Source organism: Vicugna pacos, chromosome 22, assembly GCF_048564905.1.
Source record: "Vicugna pacos chromosome 22, VicPac4, whole genome shotgun sequence".
NCBI classification, from domain to species: Eukaryota; Metazoa; Chordata; class Mammalia; order Artiodactyla; family Camelidae; genus Vicugna; species Vicugna pacos.
In genome coordinates this window covers 8,248,285-8,272,094 of record NC_133008.1, presented here as the reverse complement: position 1 = coordinate 8,272,094, position 23,810 = coordinate 8,248,285, and the positions used below count along the sequence as shown (strand labels likewise).

Below are 23,810 nucleotides of genomic sequence, written 5' to 3'. Positions count from 1 at the left end.
GTTGCTTTGTGTAAAGTCTTTTCATGCAAGTGGATTGGAATAGATTCTGATCACAGTGAGCATCTTGCGGTTTGAAAGGGACCAAAGAGCCATGATAAAAAAAATGATAAATGACCTGGAGATAGTATGAATAATACACATGGTAAGTCTTGTAATGGCTGATAGTAAAGATACTTTAATCGACTATTGTGACCAAGATTCCTAAGGTCACAGGAATTCACGTTAGGTGTACCTCACTCTAGTGCACCTGATAAAAGAGGCATCACCATTTATCATCTGTGTCCGACAGACCCTTTGGTGTTTTATATATATTGTAAGGTTACTTTTACAGATAATTTATAGAAGTAAAAATAAAGGAATAGTGAGAAACAAATTTATTAAACATTTTAGTAAGTATTTACTGAAACTGCTTTTTAAAAACCTTTTAATCAAGTTAGTTTTGGTTCTCAAACATCAGATCACATGAAGGAATACTACAAATTCTTAACAAAATGAGATTGCCAAGGTTCTTGTTGCAAAATATTTGTAATGCCATCATTCCTGGATGAGAAGACCATACTAGAGTGTGACTGTTTCACTGTTGCATCATGCCTTTGTGATTCCATCATTCTTCCGCTTACTATTTTAGTCTTTTTTAGCATAGTTGGGCATCACTAAGTAACAAAGAGGTAGATAAACTAGTAAAGAATTATAGGAAAAGTAAGATCATTAAAATTCTGTAATAAAGCTTAAATTTGTAAAAGGACCTAATGGACCTGCCTGGTAGTTGCAAGATAGAATGAGTTTTTTAATAGGTAAAAAATTTTTTTTAATCTTTGGAAGATCTCTAAGCATAACTGTCATAAAATATCAATCTTTACAAAAAGTTAAAGCTGTTGGGGAGAAAAAAAATAAAACCTAAAATTAGTTCTAAATGGACACTGGTGACAGACTGAGAGTTAAATGGAGTTATTGTACCTGGGGACATAACACTGAAGTGTACTTCGTCCTCACAGAAAGGAAAAGCGTCTGTTCCCACAGTCATAGATGCCACGTAACAGCACGTAGGCATTTCAGAGCCGCCCATCAACTATACTGAATCTGGGTATTGAGAGACCAACTTCCTGTGAGTGATGTAATCACAGAATTTAGAGGCCAACTTCTTTCCTCCACCTTTGAAAATCAAAAACATATTTCCAGGGAAAAGATTTAGAACAGGGGTTGGCAAACTATTGTCCATGGGCCAAATCTGGCCTACTATGTATGGTTGGAAAAAATTTTTTTAAGAATATTTCCTGACATGCGAAGATTATATGAAATTCAAATACTAGTGTCCATAAATAAAGTTTTATTGGCACACAGCCATGCTTGTTCCTTTATATGTTATCTGTTGCTGTTTTCGAGCTACAGTGGTAGAGTTGAGCAACATGCACCAGAGATACGGCCTGCAGCAAAACCTAAAATATTTACTGTCTGGTCCTTTACAGAAGAAGTTTGTCAATCCTTGATCTACAGTTACATACCTGTGTTGTTCTTACTTAAGTATGTGTGGTTGGTTGTTTTGTGTGTGGTTTTTGTTTTTGCTTTTGCTTTTTTCCCTCTCTCTTTTTGTTATATTAGGCAGGAAACTTATTTGGGATTAATAACAGGTTAGATCAAATGTCAAGAAGGAATGATTGAAACATACCTGTATATAGAGAAAAGGAGTTAGATGAAACCTTGGCGGTGTGGTGGCATCAGGTAAAGACACTCACCTGCGATCAGAGGTTAGTGTTCACATGCCTTACGTAGGACCTCAAGTCTCGGATGATTGAGCTCAGCCCCTAGAACTTGTTTTGCTAGGTAGGTTTGTGACTTCCAGTTGCATGTGGTGAGACTATTCCTTCATTAACAAGAAGTTTATCGTATTTACCAGTATTTTGAAGAAGCTGGTAAGAGATCTGGCAATGAGAGTCATGTCCTTTTAAGTTGTTACAGAGAACGATTAAAGACAGTATTCTACAAATAGATTGTAGATTATTCTCACAACAGTCTTGCAAGCTATGCCTTGCAAGTAAAGTAACTTACCAAGATCATGCAGTTCCTGAAGAGTCAAATTTTATGTATGGGGTGAGTTTTTGAAAACTGGTGCTTTGACTGTTCCCACTGAAATAATGTCAAGCAGGGGAGACTTGTTCTCCTAGTGCACAGATCCAACTTGTTGTGGAGCATCTTTTTTTTTCCCTCTCCCTTCACATTGTTGCTAGTAGTTGAAAAATTCTAATGACTTCAGTATCCCAGCAGCTATTTGGCCTTTATGTTTTATCATACCGGACTTTCACGAAGTTTTCAGAACTAGCACCACCACAGATAAATGCCTGGGTGACATGGCTGTGGTCGGTTAAAAAGATTTCACGTCAAGATAGTATTAAAATGCATCTTCACATATAGGTCCCCTCTGACTCAGAGACCTTTTTATGCCAAACATTTACTACTTAAGAATGGTGAAGGGGGGCGGAAGAATGGTGATGTGGGGGTGGGGGTGGGGTGAGGGTATAGCTCAGTGATGGAACACATGCTTAGCTTGCATGAGGTCCTGGGTTTGATCCCCGGTACCTCCATAAAAAATAAACTACTAAAAAAGTAACATGTATATATTTTTTAATGTAGCAGCTAAAGTGGCTCCACCTTGTGGCAATAGCAGAAAGCCAGATTACAATTTACTTGGCCTATCAACTTTGAAATTTTGGTTTTTTTGGAAATGATTTTTTAAAAATTTGTGGTATTATGTTTTGTGTATCAAGTGAGGCTTTATTTTTATGTTAGATTGCCTAAGTCTTTATTTCCTCCAATTTCTAGACAGTGGTAAAATACAGATGACAAAATTTCCTATCTTAACCATATTTAAGAGGTATTAAATACATTCATAATATTTGCAGCCATTGCTACCATCCATCTCTAGAACTCTTTACATTTTGTAAAACTGAAATCTATACCCATTAAACAATAACTTCCCATTTCCGCCTCTTCTGAGCCCCTGGCAACCACCATTCTACTTTCTGTCTCTGTGTATGTAAGTGGAATCATTATTTGTGTATTTTGATTGGCTTAATTTCATTTAGCATAATGTCCTCCAGGTTCATCTGTGCTGTGTATCATGTGTACAAATTTCCTTTTTTAGGCTGAATAATATTCCGTCATTTTATCACATTTTGGTTATTCATTCATCTATCGGTGGACACTTGATTGTTTCCACATTTTAGCTATTGTGAATAATCCTGCTAAATCTTGATAGTTCAGAATCATGTAAAATGTGGCATGCAACTTTAAAGAAAAGAAATCTTTTATAAGTCCTAAATTGCTTTGTGTTGACTTACCTATAGTACAGCTGTGGTATTTTTCTTTTCCTCCAGGTGAACCGTCCCATTGGCAGGGTACAGATCTTCACTGCAGACTTGTCTGAAATTCCCCGTTGCAACTGCAAAGCTACTGATGAGAACCCGTGTGGGATCGACTCTGAGTGCATCAACCGCATGCTGCTCTATGAGTGCCACCCCACCGTGTGTCCCGCTGGAGGGCGCTGCCAAAACCAGTGCTTTACCAAGCGCCAATATCCAGAGGTTGAAATTTTTCGCACGTTACAGAGGGGCTGGGGTCTCCGGACAAAAACAGATATTAAAAAGGTAAAGAAAACTTTTCTTAATTTTCAGGGGTTTTTTTTCTTCTTTGCAGTTGCTTAATATAAGTAATTCTTCTTGATGAACATGAGAAAATCATAGAGGAAAATAACATAGTATAAATATTAAGCTCATTATTGTGTCCTGCCGTGTCCTTCCAGAGTTTAGAGGCTTGAGATCTCTGAAGTCCTACTGGTGATCGTGCTCCTTGTGTATGAGGGTGGGAAACATGGAAATTCATAGAGCTGCTATGGCCTCATTTGCTCCTTTCGAAAATCCTGGAACCTGTAGTTAAGGAAGATAGTGAGAACATAATACAGAGATGTTAACTACCTACTGTAGTAAAATAACATTTATGAGAAGTAGGTTTGGGTTCATGGAACATGAAGGAAAAGAGGATTAGGCCTTCTCTAAAGAAAATGCAGTAGCATTTTCGATTTGAAACTTGGAAGGGCCTGCAGTTTTCTGATAAATAGATAATATTGTGCAGTCTTTGAGGAAAATAAATCCTATTTGACATTTTAGTAGAATAAGCCTTACTCTGGTTATACTTTCTGAAGCGTTTTACTGAAGTTTGTTTCTAGGTAAGGAAGTGAATATGGGTTGGTCTGTTTAGTCATCTGCTAAGTAACTGTTGTGTATCTACTACGTGCCAGGCATGTTGCTGCAGATGCGGTGTTCAGTGAGAGCGCGTGGTCCCTGCTTTCATAATGTTTACATGCTAGATGGGGAGACACCTTGAACAAGTAAATCACCCAGTGTGGAAGCACAGAGGGTTCTGGAGGCATGTGGCAAAGAGCCTGAAACTAGCTTGTCTCTGAGAATATTTTAAATTGAGACTTGAAAGATAAGTAGTTGTTGGCTCAGGCAGGTTGAGTGCTCAAGCACTGTGGGTAGAGGGGAGAGCACAAGTGAACGCCAGTGCTGCTGCGGTATAGTGGGTCAGGAGGACAGTGGTGCAGAATTCGTAAGGGCAGTAGGCAGGGCGTGCTCCAAGGTAAAAGAACGCAGTCTAGGGAGACTGACTTCTAGGTTCTTGGGAAGGCAGAGGGATCAACTATTCATGTCACCCTTACGGTGAAGCCTTGATTTACTCGCTTCCATTTTGGTTGCTCTTAAGTGTCGGGTGTATCCCAGGTTTTCTGCTGTGGCTGAGGTAGGAGTGGGGAGGTGGTTCTCATTGTCAGATGGTTGACGCATCGTATTTGTGTTGTGTCTTGAATGTACTTTTGTTAAAGTGACTAGTTAAAGACATTAATTATTTGATTTGGAGAATCTGCTGTTTTCATTATTTTTTAAAAAAACAGGTATGCCTGTAAACACAGTTGCTCTTTCTGCCATGTAAGTCAAGAGCCGTCTCTCGTTCCAGGGTGAATTTGTGAATGAGTATGTGGGTGAACTAATAGATGAAGAAGAGTGCAGAGCTCGAATCCGTTACGCCCAGGAACACGATATCACTAATTTCTACATGCTCACTCTAGACAAAGTAAGTAATGGAAAGTGTTACTTCCCCTGTTGCACGATTGTGAATTAGTCCTGTCCCAGCTGCGATGTTTATAGACATGCCCAAAACAGTGCCTTTCCCCATGCTCATTGGCATTGCTTGACCAGGGTCCTGGACTTAGGTAAGGTTGCTCATTTCTAGTTACACATCCATGGCAAAAAGCAGTGAGGCTGCTTTTAGCACTGTTTTTCAACTGTCCAGTGTAAGTTGCAGATTGTATCTTTCAGCGTTTCTCCCATAGGGTTAAAACTTGAAGTCAAAGAAGTAAATAATAGTTCTTTTAATTTTGTTTTACAGATTGAGAAACTGATTTGTTAATATTAGCGCATTGGGAAGGTCGTATAAATTGACTATAGAACTCAGCTTATGAACCCAAGTGAGCTTTCCAGTTACTGGAATTTCTGATAGTTGCGTTTCCTTGGTGTCTACAATTATATTTGGGGTTTATTTCTAATTCTAGCATCCTAACGTGTTTACTTCCTGTGTACACTATCTGAGATTCTTCTTTGTTTTACTAGGGCCCCCGTTCTCCACCCTTCCCTCTTGCTGGCTTTCATAATAGACTTTTCCTGGTGTAAAACTTTGTATTTATCAAGTTGTACCTTTATGGTTTGTGAGATCCTCACCTCAAGATATTCTGATCTTCGTTTGCCGTGGGTCTCGATATCATTATTAAAATCTTTTTAGATGAATTCTAATATTTAGCCAGGGTTCAAGACCTACTAATTAAGAGGATGGGACAAGATGCTACTTCCAGGACGGTGGTTTTCAAACTTCAGCATATATCAGAGTCACCTAGTGGGCTTGTTAATAACACAGACTGCCGGGCCTGAGTCTCTGCTTTAGTATATCTGAAGTGCAACCAAGAACCTGCATTTCTGACAGATTCCAGGGTGGTGGAAGTAGTGCTGGTCACGGGACTACACTTTGTGAACCACCCCTCTGGGAGACTCGGCCTTTACAAATAGGAGCTCCAGCTTGTTAGAATACTCTGATTATTTTTTTTTTTTTTTACTTTTTTTTTTGAGTTATAGTCAGTTTACAATGTTGTGTCAATTTCCAGTGTAGAGCACAATTTTCCAGTTATACATGAACATACATATATTCATTGTCACTTTTTTTTTCACTGTGAGCTACCACAAGATCTTGTATATATTTCCCTGTGCTACACAGTATAATCTTGTTTATCTATTCTACATGTGCCTGTCAGTATCTATGAATTTTGAACTCCCAGTCTGCCCCTTCCCACCCGCCTGCCCTTGGCAACCACAAGTTCGGATAGAATACTCTAATTAGAATCAGTAATAGTGGAGGTCTGATGAACAGCATCTCTTTGAATTCTAGGACCGGATTATTGATGCTGGTCCCAAAGGAAACTACGCACGGTTCATGAATCATTGCTGCCAGCCCAATTGTGAGACACAGAAGTGGTCTGTGAATGGAGACACCCGTGTTGGCCTTTTTGCCCTAAGTGACATTAAAGCAGGTAAGAATCATTTAAGGATTCTGGAGCTAGGAATGGAACTTCAGATTCTATTATCTGAAAATCCCGTATGTCCTATAATCCAAAATGAGTTTCTCAGACTCCTAAGGATACATAAAAGACTTTCCAGCTGATAACTTGGCAGGTATCTTTTTGGTCATGGCGGTACGGTAAAATGCACGTTAACATAAAATTTATCGTTTTAGCCTTTTTTTTTTTATTTAATTAGCAGTAATCATGCCTCGGATAAACCTCATTGGCTACGATACTGCCGCTGCATAAAGCTCATTTTAGCCATTTTTAAGTGTACAGTTCTGCGGCATTAAGTCCATTCACGTTATTGTGCAACCATCATCTCCACCCATCTCCAGAATTTTTTATTTTCCCCAGCTGAAACTCTGTGCCTGTTAAACAGTAACTCCCTCATTCCCCTCTCCCCCAGCCCCTGGCAACCACCATTCTACCTTCTGTCTCTGTCTCTGTGATTTTGACTACTCTGGGAACCTCATGTAAGTGGGATCATACAATATATGTTCTGTTGTGACTGACTCATTTTACTTAGCATGCTGTCTTCAAGGTTTGGGCATGGATGGTTTTAAAGAAATAAATTTCCAGACATTTTCTGTAACTTTTATATATGAACTCCCTAAAAATCTGTCTGCCTTAAAAAGCACCAGCAATCCAGGTGTCCTTTCTTACTATCCCTTTCACAGCTGCCCTTCATCCACTTTATAAGCCAGAGATTCACCTCTCACCCATCTGAATTTTATAGTTTATGAAGGCTAAGAAAGACAAAAACCCTCACCTCTTGGACACCAAAGAACTGGACATTGGGAAAATGCACAGCCCTGTTGGGGCCTGCCAGGGGCCTATGTCTCTAAGAATTCAGCTTCTAAGAAGTGAGGTGGTTGTAATCAGGACAATATTAAGAAGTTTATTTGAATTGAAAGTAAATCTGATAAGGCTGAGTGGTTTGAAAGTAAAGTTATATGATGAATATTTTCCATAAATTAAAGGAGCTTAATCTTTATGTCAAGGTTTTGATGATAAATTTCTTAAACCAAATTTATTTATTTATTTTACAATGTCATATTTTAAAAATTGAAATACAGTTGATGTACAATATTGTACGTTATAGGTATGCAAGATAATAATTCATAGTTTTTGAAGGTTATACTCCATTTATACTTACTATAAAATATTGGTTACATTCCCCATGTACAATATATCTTTCTCTACAGTTTAAATATACAGCTGCTCAGGAGTCTTTTAGGCTTTTTAGAGTTTAAAGGTTCTGACAGTTTTTATATTTTAAACATTGAGCCACTATTTCCTTTCTCCTGTTTTGCACTGCTTCACATGAAGTATTTAATGACGAAAGTATCAATACTTGAGCATCCCTGTGCACTGCGCTCTTGTAGACTAAATGATACTGATTTTTAAAATGCTGACTTGTATCAGGCTTTTGGAATGGATGGCTTCAGGAGTATATTGGGTAGATTTCTGCTTTGTAATAGGAATTATCTAGTGAATGCTACCGTTTATCCAATGCCAGATGCTGTTCCAAGCATATTATTTCATTTAATCCTTACAAAAGCGTGCTGTAAAGCATGTCGTATTATACCTGTGTTACTTGGCTTCTTGGATCTGATCTCTCATTCTTTTTTCCGTTTTCCTTTCTAACCACCACAGAGGGGTGGGGAGGCAGGGTTCCTCTGTATTCATTAGATGTTAAGTCATGTGACTTCAGTCCTTCTCTCTGTCCTGACTGCTTTTAGTAGCACACTTCTGCTTGGAACTTCAGTCTGTGACCATGGGGATGGCCTCCGGTATGATGTCTAGCGACAGATTTCTCTTCTCCCATATTTGTTTAGCTCAGGTAATGTGGTGTAGGAATTCACAGACCTTGTTCCTGTCCTCCCAGTCTACACAAGTTGAGGGCGTGGGGGTGAGACAGAATGCCCATAGGAGCCCAGCCTTGTGAATGGAATCAGAACCCTCAGCTTGCCCTCCTCCTCACGCATCCAGCCTCACAGGCTCTTCGCACACCTGTTACTTCTGTCTCCCACATGTCCTGCTCACACCGTGTTTGTCTCTTCTGCAGCGCCCTTTGCCGTTCCAGGAAGTACACACCTCAAGGATTGTTGTGTTTTGGACTCTTTTCTAGAGTGGCTTTCCTGTATGCACTCTGGTACCTTCTGATTTATCCCCCGTGAGGTTGTGTTTACACAGTGGATCCTGAGTAAGCAGGAAGTTATGTCAAGGATCCTGCTATCTTATTCTTGTGTATTTGGTTGAGATGTGTTGTAAGCACATTAAATTTATGAAAATTCAGTTATATACTCATAATTTTTTTAATAAGATAAGAATAGTGTGAATGGAATTACCCATCATTCAATCCATTAAGTTAACAGTGGGTGTGAGAAGGGAGATACGACCTTGCTGTTACGTTGGGCAGTCTTGGTTCCTGTGGGCTCCTCACATTGTGAGCCTCACACCAGGCCATAAATGATTCTAGTATTTGTACCATTTGGACTTCTAAATATATGCCAGCTGCTTTATAATTTGCTCGGCCAAATAAATAATGATCTATTTCCAATTTAGACTAAAAAACCTATATATATACAGACACACACGTGTGTGTGTTTGTGTGTATTAGTCTCACTGATAGAAGATGTGTCATTTTGCAGTGGGGACTCTTGGTAAGTTTTGATAATTTTGATCACACAAGTTATCACTTTATATGTTAACAGCGAGCCATTACCTCCACCCAGAGACAGCCTCTTTGTATGCACATATGAAATTCTTTTATTTGCTAGGCTTTCCCTAACATGCTTCTAGTTTGGATGTTTGTGTGTTCTATTTGCTCTCAATTTTGATGAAATGTACTTGTGACAGAAAGGGGACATTCTGTACCTTAAATCTGTACATCTCTTATTAATGTGTACAGATCACTGCTGCATGCATTATGTCATTCTCAGTAAGCTTGTCAGATTATTATTTCTATATTTAACAGATGGACTCGAGCTCGGATCACCCAGCTAGATTGTGGTGTAACTTGGGAGGTAGAGCCAGGGCTTAGGTCTCTGGTCCAGAGTTCTCTAGTATTATTCTGTATTGAGATGTCTCTCAAATGAGTGCTGCCAGGTACTCACCTTGGCATAGACTGACAGGTTTCCTTTGTATTTGCTTTCCCAGTGCCTGGCATATCAATAAGTTGTCATTTGTTTGTGTTTTTTGGTAATGAATTAATATATTTCAAATCTGAGTGGTTAGACAAAAAATAAAAGAAAAACTTGGGATAATTAACACCCCCTATAGTAAAAGTCATTCTAAATATTACTTGTTAAGTCATGTAAGTTTTCCTGTTATTAAGTTTTATTAGCTGATTAATAATGTTACATGATTAGAATTTATAAGGGGAAGGGTGTAGCTCTGTGGTAGGGTGCCTGCTTAGCATGCACAAGGTCCTGGGTTCAATCCCCAGTACCTCCATTAAGAAATAAATACATAAATAAGCCTAATTACTCCCCTCCCCAAAAGAATTTATTAATATTTTATTACTATAATGGGATTATAGTTAATACATCATTTTAATCCTCTTTTTAAAATTAATGTGTTCTCTTGAAGTCAGTATCTTTTGTGATTAATATAGAAATAATTTAATTAAAACCACAGATATTAATATTTTCATGGTTTCTTACGCAGGCACTGAACTTACCTTCAACTACAACCTAGAATGTCTTGGGAATGGAAAGACTGTTTGCAAATGTGGAGCCCCGAACTGCAGTGGCTTTTTGGGTGTAAGGCCAAAGGTACTTTCCAAATGTTTGCATCAGGGATAATGGTGTGGTGCTCCCTCCCTGACTGGTGGCAGGACTATTTGAAGAAGATAACACTTTGAAATAATGACATTGAGTAGTTGTCAGTAGGACCACTCGTCATCAGTTACACCAGAGAAGGCCTTTGGGTGTTGTTTTGAGCAATCTGACTTCTAACTGGTGATACCTTTCTAGCTAAAGAAACTGTGAAATAGGAATCTGTAAAGCAAGGTACTTCCCATTGGTCCTCAGCTGATCTCATTCGCATTTCCTAATGAGCTAGTTAGACTCTCAGTCTCTCTCTTTTTTTGCCTTTTTAAAGATATTAAAGAATCTGCTATTGAATTTAAGATTCTAAATGTAGTATAAGACTGCAGAAAAACAGGACTCTCAATCTTAACCATGTAGCAGAATATAAGCTTTGTTGTATCTTCCTGATTTTTAATGTGCACTCTAACTGAATTACAATCCTAGAACTATAAAGAGCTATTTACAAGTCTGCGTCTTGCTTCTCTTAAATATTCTAAAATGTGTTCCTTACTATCACAGCTTTCTTAACCATCATTTTTTGTGACTTAGTTTTTTTAAATATATATATATATATATATGTATGTATGTATAAAATGGGCAGACCATAATAAGTGAACCTCTGGGTACTTCCAGATTCCTCTATCATAAGTAACAGCACACTGAAAATTGTGGTTTAATTTTGATGCAAGGAAGACTACACAGTGACTCCAATTGGGTATTTCTCTCATTATGCTTTTTTTGATTGTGAAGTCAACATTAAGAACTGAAAAATGCAAGTTAGCTTAGGAACCAGTACCTTAAAAGGGTAATTATTTTTGAGCAATAACACATGAAGAACACCCACTAATTACCCTTTTATCTAAATAAGAAAAAATATATTGGAATTTGGGGTTTTTTCTTTAGTTGGTTGGTTAAATTGTCTTGATCCTTAAGATGTCCAGTTGACTTAGTTCCTATAAATTAAAATCGTAACAGTTTAATGATGTTAGGTCCACTTGGGGTGTTGGTTTCCGTATCCTTAAGGTCTGTGTAGAATTTCACACATGAATCAGTGAAAGAGGAATTCAGGAGCAGAAGTTTGGAAATGTGGGCTAGCGGTAAATTGGATTGGTCCTGGATGTTTCTCGGCCAAGATAAATAATGTAATGAAAACCTTGACCAAGTACGGGCTGCAGGAAGCACAGAGCAGGCCTGCTGACTACACCAGGTTCTGTCTTGGGGAGTGGTGGACATGAGCCTAATCTGACTTTGATTAAGATGCATAGCTTATCAAGGGCAGGAACTATGAATTAGTTTTCTGTGTTTTTCTAGCACATGATTGATACCAAGTGCTCAGTGAAGGTTTGTTGAATCAGTTAAGAAATGTGTGTGACACACACACCTAGAGAAGTCTTCCTTAGTTTAGAAATTAGACAAACTGGTTTTTAAACTTACTGTTAAAGGGTGATCTTAACACCAGCCTGTGTATCAACAAAAAGAGGCACATTTTTTATTTCATCCAAGTGGCAGGAGTGGCTGGTACCAGGCACACTTCGTGCTGTCACCATTCGTCGAGTACCTGTGACGTGCCCAGTGCCTTGCCTGCATTTTCTCTTATCTTCACAATAGTCTGTGAGGACTGTCTCTTCCCAGAGGAGAGACCAAGGCTCAGAGAGAGTAGTTAACCTGGTCTGCTCAAGATCATAAAACTAATATGTTAACAGAATGCTGACTGCTCAATATTTGACCTTTTAGAATCAGCCCATTGCCACAGAGGAGAAGACAAAGAAATTCAAGAAGAAGCAACAGGGGAAACGCAGGACCCAGGGTGAAATCACAAAGGAGCGAGAGGATGAGTGTTTCAGCTGTGGGGATGCTGGCCAGCTCGTCTCCTGTAAGAAGCCAGGCTGCCCCAAAGTTTACCATGCAGACTGTCTCAATCTAACCAAGCGACCAGCAGGTTGGTGCCGAAATCCGTTTGGAGTGCTCCTGGCCAGAATTCTCAGAAGCTTTGGTCTTCCTGTGCATAGTGTTGAGGGGTGTGGTCCACGTTCTCACTCTCAAAATGAATGACAGCAAAGGCTTAGAATCCTAGGTTTTAGAGAAGGGGAAAAAAACTCACTTGCTATGGGTCATGCATTTTATTTTATGTTATTTTATCCTCCCAGCAACCCATAAAGAAGAGACCTTTCCACCTTCTCATGATGCAGATGAAGAAATGGAGTCACATTCTGAGGAGCTGACTTGTCACATTAGCGCATAGAGATGGAGGAGCTGGATTGAAAGTCAGATTTTCTGACTTCAGAGCCACTAAATCATGTTTGTTCTCTATAGAAAGGGGTTGAGGAAGAGTGGAGCTTTGGGGTCATTGTAGCCTCCAGCCCACTCCTCTCTGAAGGAGATGGAGTTGTGTTAGTAAACACAAGAGAAGCTGTGCAGACAGATGTGGTGCACAGGAACTTGTGGCTGGAGAAGTCATCACTAACCACCACTAATGTGGTGATTTGGCATTAGAGGAGTTTCAGGATTTGGATATGCCATCAGTTTTAAATGACAAAGGTGAAAAACCATTCTGGGTGATACTATGCATCATTAGTGGCCTGCTTCTGGGAATTCCAGAACTTTGGGGTGGGGGTGAGAGCAGTTTGTCCCCGAATTAGTTTTCCTTTACTCTGTGGTTGCCAGGATAATGAAATAACAGAAACTGAGGGTAGTGTGAGAGCAAGGCCGTAACACTGACCTCAGTGCCAGGAAGTGGAAACGGAATTGTTTCAGAAGCAGTTACTCAGGTGTAGCTGGCATGGGCTGTGGTAGAGCTGTGATCTTGCCTAGGATCCAGGAGTGAGATATAGCATAATTTACTTGGAAGGAGCTGGGATGGAAACACTGTCCATGGCAGAGACCCAGGTGTCATGAAGTGGCAGCAAAAGAGAGCAGCTCAGGCTGGCTTTGGGTCTTTCCTGCTGGTTCTGTGTGGACAACACAGATAAAGGTTGTGCTAGTTTCCAGGCTTAACACTGAGCTCAAAGGTAAATCTGCTTCCATTTTTTGCCTTTGTGTATCTGCTCGCTGTTCCTAATAATAACCAAATAAGCAGTTCAGTTGGCTGAAATTTTCCCCTCAAGTGTTGAACTGTGTAGGACAAATGGAGTTTGTGAAAATATGTAATTTCTTCATATTCCATGTAAGGGGAGCTTTGGGTTTTGTTTTGGTTCTTTTTTCCCTTGTTGGAAATAGTCCGAAATCAGGATGTGCTCCTGTTTGTTTCTTAATTGATACTCAGTTGCTACTTGCTACTTGGTGTTATGCATTTTTTCAGAAGATGAAGCTGAGATCCTGGGAGAAGTGAGGTATGAGGTGAGTGGCATGCGCTCTCTGCAGAAGGCAGCAGTTTGAAATCACTCCTTTGACCTGGTTCCAGAGCCATGGCCCATCTCATATGCACGTCTTGTTTTCCTAAGCTTTTGTTTCACGCCTGTGTTTCCAGGGAAATGGGAGTGCCCTTGGCATCAGTGTGACGTCTGCGGGAAGGAAGCGGCCTCCTTCTGTGAGATGTGCCCCAGCTCCTTTTGCAAGCAGCACCGGGAAGGCATGCTCTTCATCTCCAAACTGGACGGGCGCCTGTCTTGTACTGAGCACGACCCCTGTGGGCCCAACCCTCTGGAACCTGGGGAGATCCGTGAGTATGTACCTCCCCCAGTACCGCTGTCTCCAAGCCCGAGCGCTCGCCTGGCAGAGCAGTCACCAGGAGCGGCTGCTCAGGGGCCCAGGACGTCGGACAAGCCATCTGCTGACACCAACCAGACGCTGTCGCTGTCCAAAAAAGCTCTGGCAGGGACTTGTCAGAGGCCGCCGCTGCCTGAAAGACCTGACAGAACTGACCCCAGGCCCCAGCCTGTGGACAGGGTCAGGGGCCTTGCTGGGTCAGGGACCAAACCCCAGTCTTTGGTATCCAGCCAGAAGCCACTGGACAGGCCACCTGCAGTGGTAGGACCAAGACCCCAGCTGTCTGACAAACCCTCTCCGGTGACTGGCCCAAGCTCCTCGCCCTCAGTCAGGTCCCAACCACTGGAAAGACCTCTGGGAACAGCTGACCCAAGGCTGGATAAATCCATAGGTGCTGCCAGCCCAAGGCCACAGTCGCTGGAGAAAACCCCAGTCCCTTCTGGCCTGAGACTCCCACCACCAGAGAGACTGCTAGTCACCAGCAGTCCCAAACCCCAGACTTTAGACAGGCCCCCTGAGAAATCCCATGCCTCTCTGTCCCAGAGACTTCCACCTCCTGACAAAGTGCTGTCAGCTGTGGTCCAGACCCTGGTAGCTAAAGAAAAAGCGCTGAGGCCCGTGGACCAGAACACTCAGTCAAAGAATAGAGCTGCTTTGGTTATGGACCTCATAGACCTAACTCCTCGCCAGAAGGATCGGGCAGCTTCTCCCCGTGAGGTCCCACCACAGGCTGATGAGAAGATGTCAGTGTTGGAGTCGAGCTCGTGGCCTGCCAGCAAAGGTCTGGGGCAGATGCCGCGAGCTGTTGAGAGAGGCAGCGTATCAGATCCTGTCCTCCAGCCACCAGGCAAAGCTGTGGCCGCTTCGGAGCACTCCTGGAAAGCTGTTAAATCACTCACCCAGGCCAGACTTCTTTCTCAGTCCCCTGCCAAGGCTTTTTTATATGAGCCAGCAACTCAGGCCTCAGGAAGAGCACCTGCAGGGGCTGAGCAGACCCCAGGGCCTCCCAGCCAAGCACCAGGCCTGGTGAAGCAGGTGAAGCAGATGGCCGGGGGCCAGCAACTACCTGGACTTGCTGCCAGGAGTGGGCAGTCCTTCAGGCCTCTTGGGAAGGCCTCATCCTCCCTCTCCACGGAAGAGAAGAAGTTGGCAACCACAGATCAGAGTCCTTGGGCCCTGGGAAAGGCCTCACCAGGGCCAGGGTTCTGGCCCATGGTGGCTGGGCAGACACTGGCTCAATCTTGCTGGTCCTCCGGGAGCACACAGACATTGGCACAGACTTGCTGGTCTCTTGGACGAGGGCAAGACCCTAAACCAGAGCAAAGTACACTTCCAGCTCTTAACCAGGCTCCTTCCAGTCACAAGTGTGCAGAGTCAGAACAGAAATAATAACCAGTAAATGTCACATGACCAGACCAGCTGACCCCAGGGTCTTTGGGGAAGGGAAATCTTTCTTTTTCCCCTCTTAAAAAACAGACAGACCCCCAACACTTTTACACTGTTACTCTTTCCTTACATCCCAACACTCAGAACTCCCGTGACATTAGCCAGTGGGGGCTTGTGGTTGTGTGAACCATGTATGGGGGTCCAAGTGGGCCCTGGCCAAGGAGACAGACAGACTCGGGTCTCTTTCCCCCAACCTTTACTCGTGGTCAACTTGAAATAAAGAGTCCACTCTGGAGTCAAGCATGGGATTCAATTCGGCTGGTCAGGTTGGAAGGTAGAAGGGCTCTCAAAGCTATTTCTGTAGCCCTACAGAGCTCCACTGAGGGTACCTGATGAACCCTTGGGAGGAACTGACATCCATTCAAACCGGTGGTGATTTCTTGAGCATTCACGTGTGGTAGGCCTGGTGCTAGTCACTGGCAGGAGATCCACAGATAAATAAGACCTGTTCCCTGGGAGCCTAACATGCCTGCCTGGGTTCCCAGGTGGTTTTTAAGAACCTTTGACCAGGAAATAACAGGAAGTTTGAGGGGTTCTGGTCTCCAGACTCATTCTGTGATGTCCTTTGTGGCCCCAGAAGTGGTTGTTTTGAGTAAGTGTCTCCTGGTCAGGTGTGCACGTGTGGGTTTGCACCTGTGCGCGCTTGTGCGGAGGTCTCCTCTATGGTCGGGGTGGGGGCTGCATCAAAGCCAATTGGGGCTCTTGGCTGGGCAGCCGCTGCTGCTTCTGCCTGGGCGCTACAGAGTCTGAAGTCTGTCCTTGGCAGAACAGCTGGCTGGGGGCTGGGCTTCATGAGGACATAGCTTTCCCTCAGTGTAAGAAGGCAACTGGCAAGCTTACGTTTCTTTTCTACAGATTTTCTTCCTTTTACATCAACCCACCCCATGCCTGTCCCCCAAACACTCAGGTGCTTTCAGATTTCAGAGTCTCGGGCAGTGGACCTAGGGAATCTCTGGCAAGCTCTGGGCTAGATCCACCACCAGCTCAGGGAGGGTGCCAGGTCCTGATGTGGTATTACTTCTCTCCTGACCCTTGGACCTTCTACCTGAACGGAGGGAGTCTTCTTTAGTGGATTCTACCACCCTCTCCCTGAGAAATGCTGTGCTCTGTACTGAGTGCACCTCCTGCTGACCTAGTTCAAAGGCAAGCCAGACCCTTCCCCTGTGACTGGCAAGGTGTGGTGTTCAGAGCAATGTCCAGTGTGAGAGATGACTCCTCATAACTGCTGATTATCTGTTACTGCTGCCCTGAGCTGGGGCCCAAGGGCTGGGAATCTGTTGGTGCTACCCTGCCCTACCAGTCACCCAGCTCACTGACTGCCGACAGGAAGTGCTGTTTGGCCAGTTCCTTCCCGTTTACCCACCCCTCTTTGTCCCTAGACCAAACATGTTTACCTCTACGCTTTGCCAACTTAGCCAGCAGCTTTAGCCAACAGGACGTCTCCTGGCCATTCTGTCTCAGTTATGGCTTTTACACCCTCAACAGAATTCTGTATTTCGTCCCAGTTTCCTCCTGAGTTTCTATTGAGGTTACCCCCATCATTTCTAAGGAGGGAACAATAGCTGTTATAGAAGCATTTGCGCTTTATATAAAGATTTTAAAAAGAATTTGCTTTTATTTCCCAAAGTCTGTCTCTGGGGTTGAGACACTTGAACTCAGGCAGAGGCACGAGGCTGGGCAGGGCTGCCCTGAGTTTAGGGGCCAATTCCTGCATCTCACTTAGACCTCGGAATCTCCTCTGTAAATTCCACCTGCCTAGTTCTCCCCTTTCATCCTCTCTCTCTTCCCACATCATCAGAGAGGAAAAGCTCTTTGTTCAAGAGGAAGAGAAAACAAAGCATCTTATTTTCTTTTAAAAAAATTTTAAACCATGGAGAAGATATTTTTAAAGAAATCCACCCAGAACGTGAAAGTTCGTTATATTAAGTATTTATCATGTGTGAGGATAAGTATGTAACTGCAGCTAGTAGGTCCCTCTCCCTGCTCTTAGGCTGTACGAGTAGGGCTTGTGTGGTGCCAGTCCTGTGCCCTTTTCTCTCCTGTCATCTGTAGTGATCAGAAAAAGATACCGCACTGCACTGTCAGAACCTCTTTTCACTATGTTGTGTGTCAAATTACCGTAGCTCTTTGTTTCATGAAATAAACTGTGAATTTTTTTGGGGGGGGTGCAGGCTATGTAAACATTTTAAGTGGAGAAGTTTGATCCTGAAGTAGCTTCTCTGAAGTAGGCTTTGGTAGGTAAATGACTTGACAGCCGCTCTGGATATGTCTCACAGGACAGGAGGGAGTGAGGGAACAGTGGGCCACTTCGTGGGTTTTTTCAGTTTTTTTCCATTCTCCCCCATTCACTGGAAGCTTCCTTCCAACCCTGCCTGGGAAACAACTTCTGAACTGTGCTTGGTTTGGGAGTAGTTCTTTATTTAAATGGATGGACAGCCAGGCTTTCCTGAGGGCCACTGAGAGACTCTTAGGTTGATTGGAAATTAGACATTCAACTCTCAGGCCCACTGACAGCAGCATCTGATGCTAGATTGTTAACTTCATAAAAGCAGTCACTGTACAGTTAGAAGCAGAGTCAGAAGGACTTTCAGGAAGTGAGACTCTTGCGTGACAGTGTGGGAGGAGCCTTTGCGGATTCTCCTAAAGCCTCTACTGAGACCTTTTCTCCAGGGCTGTGAACTAGCAGTTAAAAGGAAATCTTTACTCTTAGAAACTCTTCATCTTTGTGCAGGATGGTATTTTGGCATTTGGCCAAGTGCTTGGAAATCAGGACTTTAGTAGGAGAGCCTAGCCTGCCTTGTCCAAGCCTATCCCCCAAGAAGCCTTTCTGAGAGGGGAGCCAGCGCTTCCATAGCTAGCTAGAGAACTAATCTCTCTCCTAGCCCCATTAAGTCAGAAAAAAATGATGGAAAGTGTTGAAATTTGAATTTAAAGCCTCCTTTGTTTTTCTACTGGAGCAAACGCGTCCTAGTAGCAGAACGGTTGTCACTGTTACCCAAGCATCCAAGGTTTTAAATGTCTGCTTCCCCCTGAGGCGACTCAGCTTGAAGTGATTGAAGTCACTGCTTTGATCCTCTTCTGAACAACTGCTATGTCTACATCATTAGCATTGATGAAAATAATTATTTTATTATTTACATCCTCCACCCCACACTATAGTCGGGGCATGAAGTGCATCAGCGATCCTTTCCCAGGCTTGGCAGTGTCTACTCACTGGAGCGGACTCCCAGGTTGCCTTGTGAGAACAGAGTGGCAGGAAGGAAATCTGGTCCTGGCAGCTTCCCCTGTGGAGAAGAATCAGGAGAGCACTAAATGTGGATGGATTTTCTTTTCCCTCAGCAACTATAAAGCCGGTTTTCTAAGGCTTTGGGGGGGAGACTGTCATCCTCTCTGGGTTTGTCAGCCAGGAGATCAGAGTAGCCCAGTGTCCTCACCTCTTTGAGATCATGGCAAGGAAGGAGCTGCCACAAGCTCCTTTTCCTGCTGAAGGATGTTGGAGCTGTTCCCATGTGTTAGACTTTCCGGACCACTTAGAGCTAGGTAGCTGCTGCATGAGACCTCGATTGGCTGTGGCCAGTTAGCTCCCTGCCGAGCTTCTTAGGGCTAGTGCAGCAGGGCCAGAGGTTGCTTGTAAACTGAAAAAAAGAATAGATAATTGCTTTGTACACACATACGAAATGTAATGATGGTGCTAATTTCCTGGTATAAATAAGCACTGCCAAGTATTGAGGGACTGGTGACTTGAGAAACTCAGGTTCCTGTTTGGGAGGAAGAGATCTTAGGTAGAACGGTTTCTTTGAGGCTTGAATGGAGAAGGAGAAGATAGAGTCTTGGTGAATCTTGCGCTCGACCCTGGGGTGGTCTGGTGCAGTCCAAAGGTGGAAGAGATGCTGTCTCCAGATGAGGGCGGCTGTTGAGTTTCTCAGGGCTGGTGTCACCTTGTCCATAGCCTCCGTCCACACTGCCTGATCAGGTTGGTAGAGAGCTCCAGGTGGGGTCTCCCTCGGCTACCTTCTGCCCCTCTCTACCTCTTCCACGCTCATGGGAGCCTCTCTGCTGCTTATGAAGATTAAGGAGAGTATTTCTTAAGGAAGTGGAAAGAGTTTATTTTAATTAGAAATCCACAGCCTGTAAGAAATGTTTCCTATCAACATAAGCAAAAACAGCACATGTTAAACTCCTACATGTTCCCTTGTCTAGAGCTACTTTCCCATGACTCAAAACATCAGGCTGTTGAGGGGCCTCAGGTGTAACACTCTGGAAATTGAGCAAAACGTTGCAGACAGGAAGCGAACCCAGGGAGTAGGAGCAGAAATGAATGGTTCTGGTGCTTTAGACTTCCAGGGTAGGGGCAGACAGCAGGCGGTCTCTAGTCTGAGGTGGGTGCTGCCTGTGTGTGCGTGTAGGTGAGCGTGTTGAGGATGGGCGAGTGCAGCACACACGGCGCTCATGGAGGAGCAGCTTTCTAGGTCTTGGCAAAGAAGCAAGCTGACAGTAGAGATCTACCTTTATATTTTTAAGAAAGGGGCAGAGGGGGTGTTAGCCGAGGTCCATCACTTTTTTGCACCCCCCCAGATTGTCAGCTGTAAGTGAAACTTAGTGAAAAAGAGGGGAGCCCTGTGCTAGGAGTCCCCATAAACATGTACTGTAATTCTTTGTATATAGAAAAAAAAATTACTGTAAAGTAAAGTTTAACTTTACTCTTATGGCCCTTGCCCTGTGTTTTGTTTTGTTGTCCGTGGGGAGATGTAGCCTAACAGGAGGGAGGATGGGTTTGGGGTGAGAGCAGAAGCCAGCCCCTGAGATAGTTCCCAGGTGGGGACACGCTGGAGCTGAGCCCTTCCTCCAAGCACTTTGTGGGAGTGCGGTGTGTTTCCCGCCACAGCCACAGCTGCTGAAATGTCTTTCTGCTGCTTTTGGGAGTGGCTGGTGTCAGTTTCAGTCCCTACACAGGAAGCCTCCATTACCCACTAAGGAAGAGTATTTTGAGGAATTGGTTTTTTAAAAGGAAGTGGAACCAAAGCACTTTCTGAGTGTGAGTCTGACCATCTTGACCAAGTTTTTAGTTTTTTCAGAGGCAGGTGCTGAGCATCACAGAGGACCCAGCCCAGGCCTAAAATGGGAAAGCAGAGGCAAAGGAGCTGAGCCTCCCATGGCAGAAAGGGCTGCCTAATGCTTCCCTTGTGGTTGAACAGGAACGTCTGATCTTTCAGGAATATCGGGACCTCTGAGATTCAGAAATACACTTTCAGGAATCCTGGGAGTCTGCTTCCCCTTGTGACCCAGGCCTGAACTTCTTGCCCCAGGGAAGAGTATGGGAAGACAAGCATTTAGTCCTACGGTTACTTTTCACTCATGATCTTCACAGTCCTGGGTAGTTGTCACCTTGTTTTACAGATGAGAAACTCAGGCCAAGTTTAAGGTCCCTTTTGTAAGTAGTTCAGTTGGATCCTAATGTAGATCTGTCAGACCTTTATAAGTCTTGCAGAACCTATGATTTTTTCTATTAAGCCACACTGCAGGGTGCTGCTGGGAAGCTTAGGATCTGAGCCACAGGCATGACTCATGGACCTAGACATGACAGAGATGCAGTAGAGCCAGCCAGTCTGAGGTAAAAGAGCTTGACCCTCTGATCTCTGGATACCACTTCAGTGCTTTCCTTGCTCTTCTTAGCACCAAGAAGTAATTGGGAGCTTTGCACTGCCCCAGCCCCAGCTTCTTGCCCTATCTTTGCCCCCACTAAAGAATGGGGAAAGGTCCCTTTTGTTTCTTCATTATCTCAGCTGCAACCCTGGGGTGAAGCTACTTGGTTTTCAAAGAAAAGTAGAGCTGAAAAGAGCCTTAATACAGGAAGGGAGGCCAGCCAGGTGGCCCCAGAAAGTACTAGGTGTCTTGACACCCAATCCACACAGCAGGGAAAGGGGCTGAGTGATTCACAGTGCAGTGATTTTATTTACAAATCAGAAACCACTTAAATAATCTGCAGACACAAGTGCTGTCCAGGGCAGAAGCCTGGGGTCCAAATCAGCCCTTACCCTCCTTGTGCCCATCAGTCAGCCCAATGCTGCCTCCGTTCCACGGGCCAGCACAGGCAGGTGCCACCTCTGCTGCCATGGGGACCAGGGGTAGCTCAGATGTTTGATCACCCAAACCCAGGTAAGAGGTACGTCCAGCCTCTCTGGGGGAATTCCTTTAATTCCCCCAGGCCAGGTGAGTGGTGACTCAGTGATGACAACAGCTGTAGAAGTAGGGGTTTGCCTTCTGGCCCAGGTCCACGCCCTTGTCCTCTGTCAAAGAGAGAAGTGGCAGCTCAGCATCATTCTGTTGGGGGATCAAAGAAGCCATGGGCCTAGAGGAAGTCTCCACAGGGGCCAGGGAGGGACACACCTGTCATCACCTGGAAGGCGGCCACACTGACATAGTCCTCTGCCACTTTCTGGAAGAGCTCGTCTGGCAGGAAACAGGACCATCAGTGAGGACCAGATGCCAGTAGCCCTGGTCATCACCTAGTAACCCAGCTCTAGGCTCTTCGGTGCCTCCTCCGGTGCCCCTGCCTGTTCTGCTCTGAGACCCAGGGCAGCACTCACCCACACTCTGGCCTGTCTTGCTGGATGTTTCAAAGAGCTGAGCTTTGATATCTGTAAAGAGAAGTGACTAAAGCCTCATACCCGAGAATCAAATGGACACAGATAAAAGGGCAGGCTAGCACTACAGGGAATCTGGCAATAGGCAAGGCTGTCCCTATTTCCTGTGACCCACCCAAGCAGTCACGTCCCTCCCCCACCCCCAGGGAGCTGAGGAGCAGCTACTGTCTGCATAGTCCTGGACGTCGTGGAAGTCCACACGTCGACGCCGCCTGTCCTCCTCCAGCAGGTCACTCTTGGTGCCACACAAGTAGATCTGACAGCCCTGAAGCAGAAGACAATGTCAGGGTCACCCCCTAGAACCATCACACCACCAGACCCCCAGCCCCTGCCTGATCTGGTGAGGTCGGGCCACCTACCTCCTCTAGGTTGCGCAGTTCCTTCACCCAGAACTTTGCCCGTTCAAAGCTGCTGCTGTCCGTCAGGTCTTGGTATGCGACGCGCAGGAAACACAACCAAGGGTCAGGGGCTGTTCTGAAGGGCCAGCCTGCACCCACCCCTTCTTGTTTGAGGAACAGGCTAAAACCCTCCTTACCATAGCAGACGATGGCAGCCTTGGCGCCCCGATAGTAGATTCGGCTCATGGCCTCATAGCGCTCAGAACCTGCTGTGTCCTGGAGGGCAGGGGGAGGCTCAGCCCTGACCTGAGTTACTGAGCTACTCCCCAGTACTGCAAACTAATATCACGTCCTCCAGACCCCCGTTTTTAAACTGGAGTCTAGAGAAGAGAAACAGCCTCTATGAGGCCACGACTCAGCCAGTAATAGGCAGGACCCACGACTCCAGGAACGGGTTTTTCCAGGATTACTTGCCCAGAGAACTTACCCAAATACCCAAAGTCACCGTCCGGTCTCCGACGGACATCACCTTGGCCACGAAGGCGGCCCCAATGGTCTGCAACCCGGAGGAAGCGATCAGGGCCGCGGGTGCGGGCTAGCCCCCTCCCACCCGGGCCAGACCCCGCCGGGCGCACTCACGTTCTGATAGGGCCCCACCAGGAAGCGGTCGTGCACGTATCGCTCCACCAGGCTGGTCTTGCCCACGTACTCCTTGCCCAGCATCACCACCTTGACGTCCACGCGCTGCCCGCTCATGCTCCCGGGGCAGCCTCACCCGCGTCAGGGTCCTGAGCGGCGGCAGGAGGCAAACCCAGATCTCCGCTCCAACAGGCAGCGCCCAAGCCTCAGTCCCCGACCCCAGGCGCCAACCTACGCCTCCAGGCGCCGCGATGAGCTAGAGCGACGGCAGCGCCTCCGTGTGCTCCAGCTCTCCGGCTCCGGGCGCTGCTCCTAACCCGGGGCGGCCTGGGAGCGCGCGGGGCAGCGCCCTCAACGGCGCCGCACGCCGCCTAGCTCGCTCGCTCAGCCACTCGCTCACCAACCCGGCCTAGGGGCCGCTCAGCGCGGATTCCCCACCGTGCCAGAGGGCCCTCCAACCCGGCCACGGCCCGCAGCACCGCGACTCCCGCGGGGGTGGGGGGTGGGGTGAGGTGGGGGTGGGCAGAGGGCGAGGGGCGGGGCCGCGGGTCACGCGGGCAGACGC

General features: G+C 45.0%; 2 protein-coding genes and 1 pseudogene across 8 annotated transcripts in view; 1 reads left to right on the top strand and 2 right to left on the bottom strand.

The window, feature by feature from the left end:
- The window catches only part of NSD1 (nuclear receptor binding SET domain protein 1), a 126,828-nt gene extending 106,498 nt beyond the window's left edge, over positions 1-20,330 (top strand). For all 6 annotated transcript variants that reach the window (XM_072947175.1, XM_072947172.1, XM_072947176.1 and 3 more), the window contains 6 exons: positions 3,372-3,641; positions 5,005-5,121; positions 6,484-6,625; positions 10,331-10,437; positions 12,208-12,412; positions 13,940-20,330. In XM_072947175.1, the coding sequence (XP_072803276.1) occupies positions 3,372-3,641; positions 5,005-5,121; positions 6,484-6,625; positions 10,331-10,437; positions 12,208-12,412; positions 13,940-15,567 (2,469 nt within the window). In that variant the 3' untranslated portion in view covers positions 15,568-20,330. The remainder of the gene's footprint in view (positions 1-3,371; positions 3,642-5,004; positions 5,122-6,483; positions 6,626-10,330; positions 10,438-12,207; positions 12,413-13,939) is intronic.
- On the bottom strand, positions 6,801-6,908 carry LOC116285139 (U4 spliceosomal RNA; annotated as a pseudogene).
- RAB24 (RAB24, member RAS oncogene family) lies at positions 19,121-23,756 on the bottom strand. Of its 2 annotated transcripts, XR_012063064.1 has the most exons (9): positions 23,246-23,756; positions 23,094-23,162; positions 22,804-22,882; positions 22,628-22,695; positions 22,434-22,533; positions 22,212-22,262; positions 22,012-22,074; positions 21,660-21,911; positions 19,121-19,259 (listed from the first exon to the last, which is right to left on the bottom strand). XR_012063064.1 is itself a non-coding variant. In XM_006198944.4 (8 exons), the coding sequence occupies exons 1-8, from the start codon at positions 23,360-23,362 to the stop codon at positions 21,847-21,849; spliced, it is 612 nt and encodes a 203-aa protein (XP_006199006.1). In that variant the 5' UTR covers positions 23,363-23,756; the 3' UTR covers positions 21,553-21,846. The 2 variants fall into 2 exon arrangements, 1 of the variants encoding a protein (XP_006199006.1); XM_006198944.4 differs by lacking the exon at positions 19,121-19,259 and having other exon boundaries at positions 21,553-21,911.
- Positions 23,757-23,810: the final 54 nt, after the last annotated feature.

Coding starts and splice junctions, on each gene's coding strand:
- RAB24 (XM_006198944.4), bottom strand. CDS start 23,362: ATGAGCGGGCAGCGCGTGGACGTCAAGGTGGTGATGCTGGGCAAGGAG. Junction 22,696..22,803: donor GGCTGCCATCGTCTGCTATG/GTAAGGAGGGTT, acceptor TCGCATACCAAG/ACCTGACGGACAGCAGCAGC. Junction 21,912..22,011: donor CGCCTTCCAGGTGATGACAG/GTGTGTCCCTCC, acceptor TCTCTTTGACAG/AGGACAAGGGCGTGGACCTG.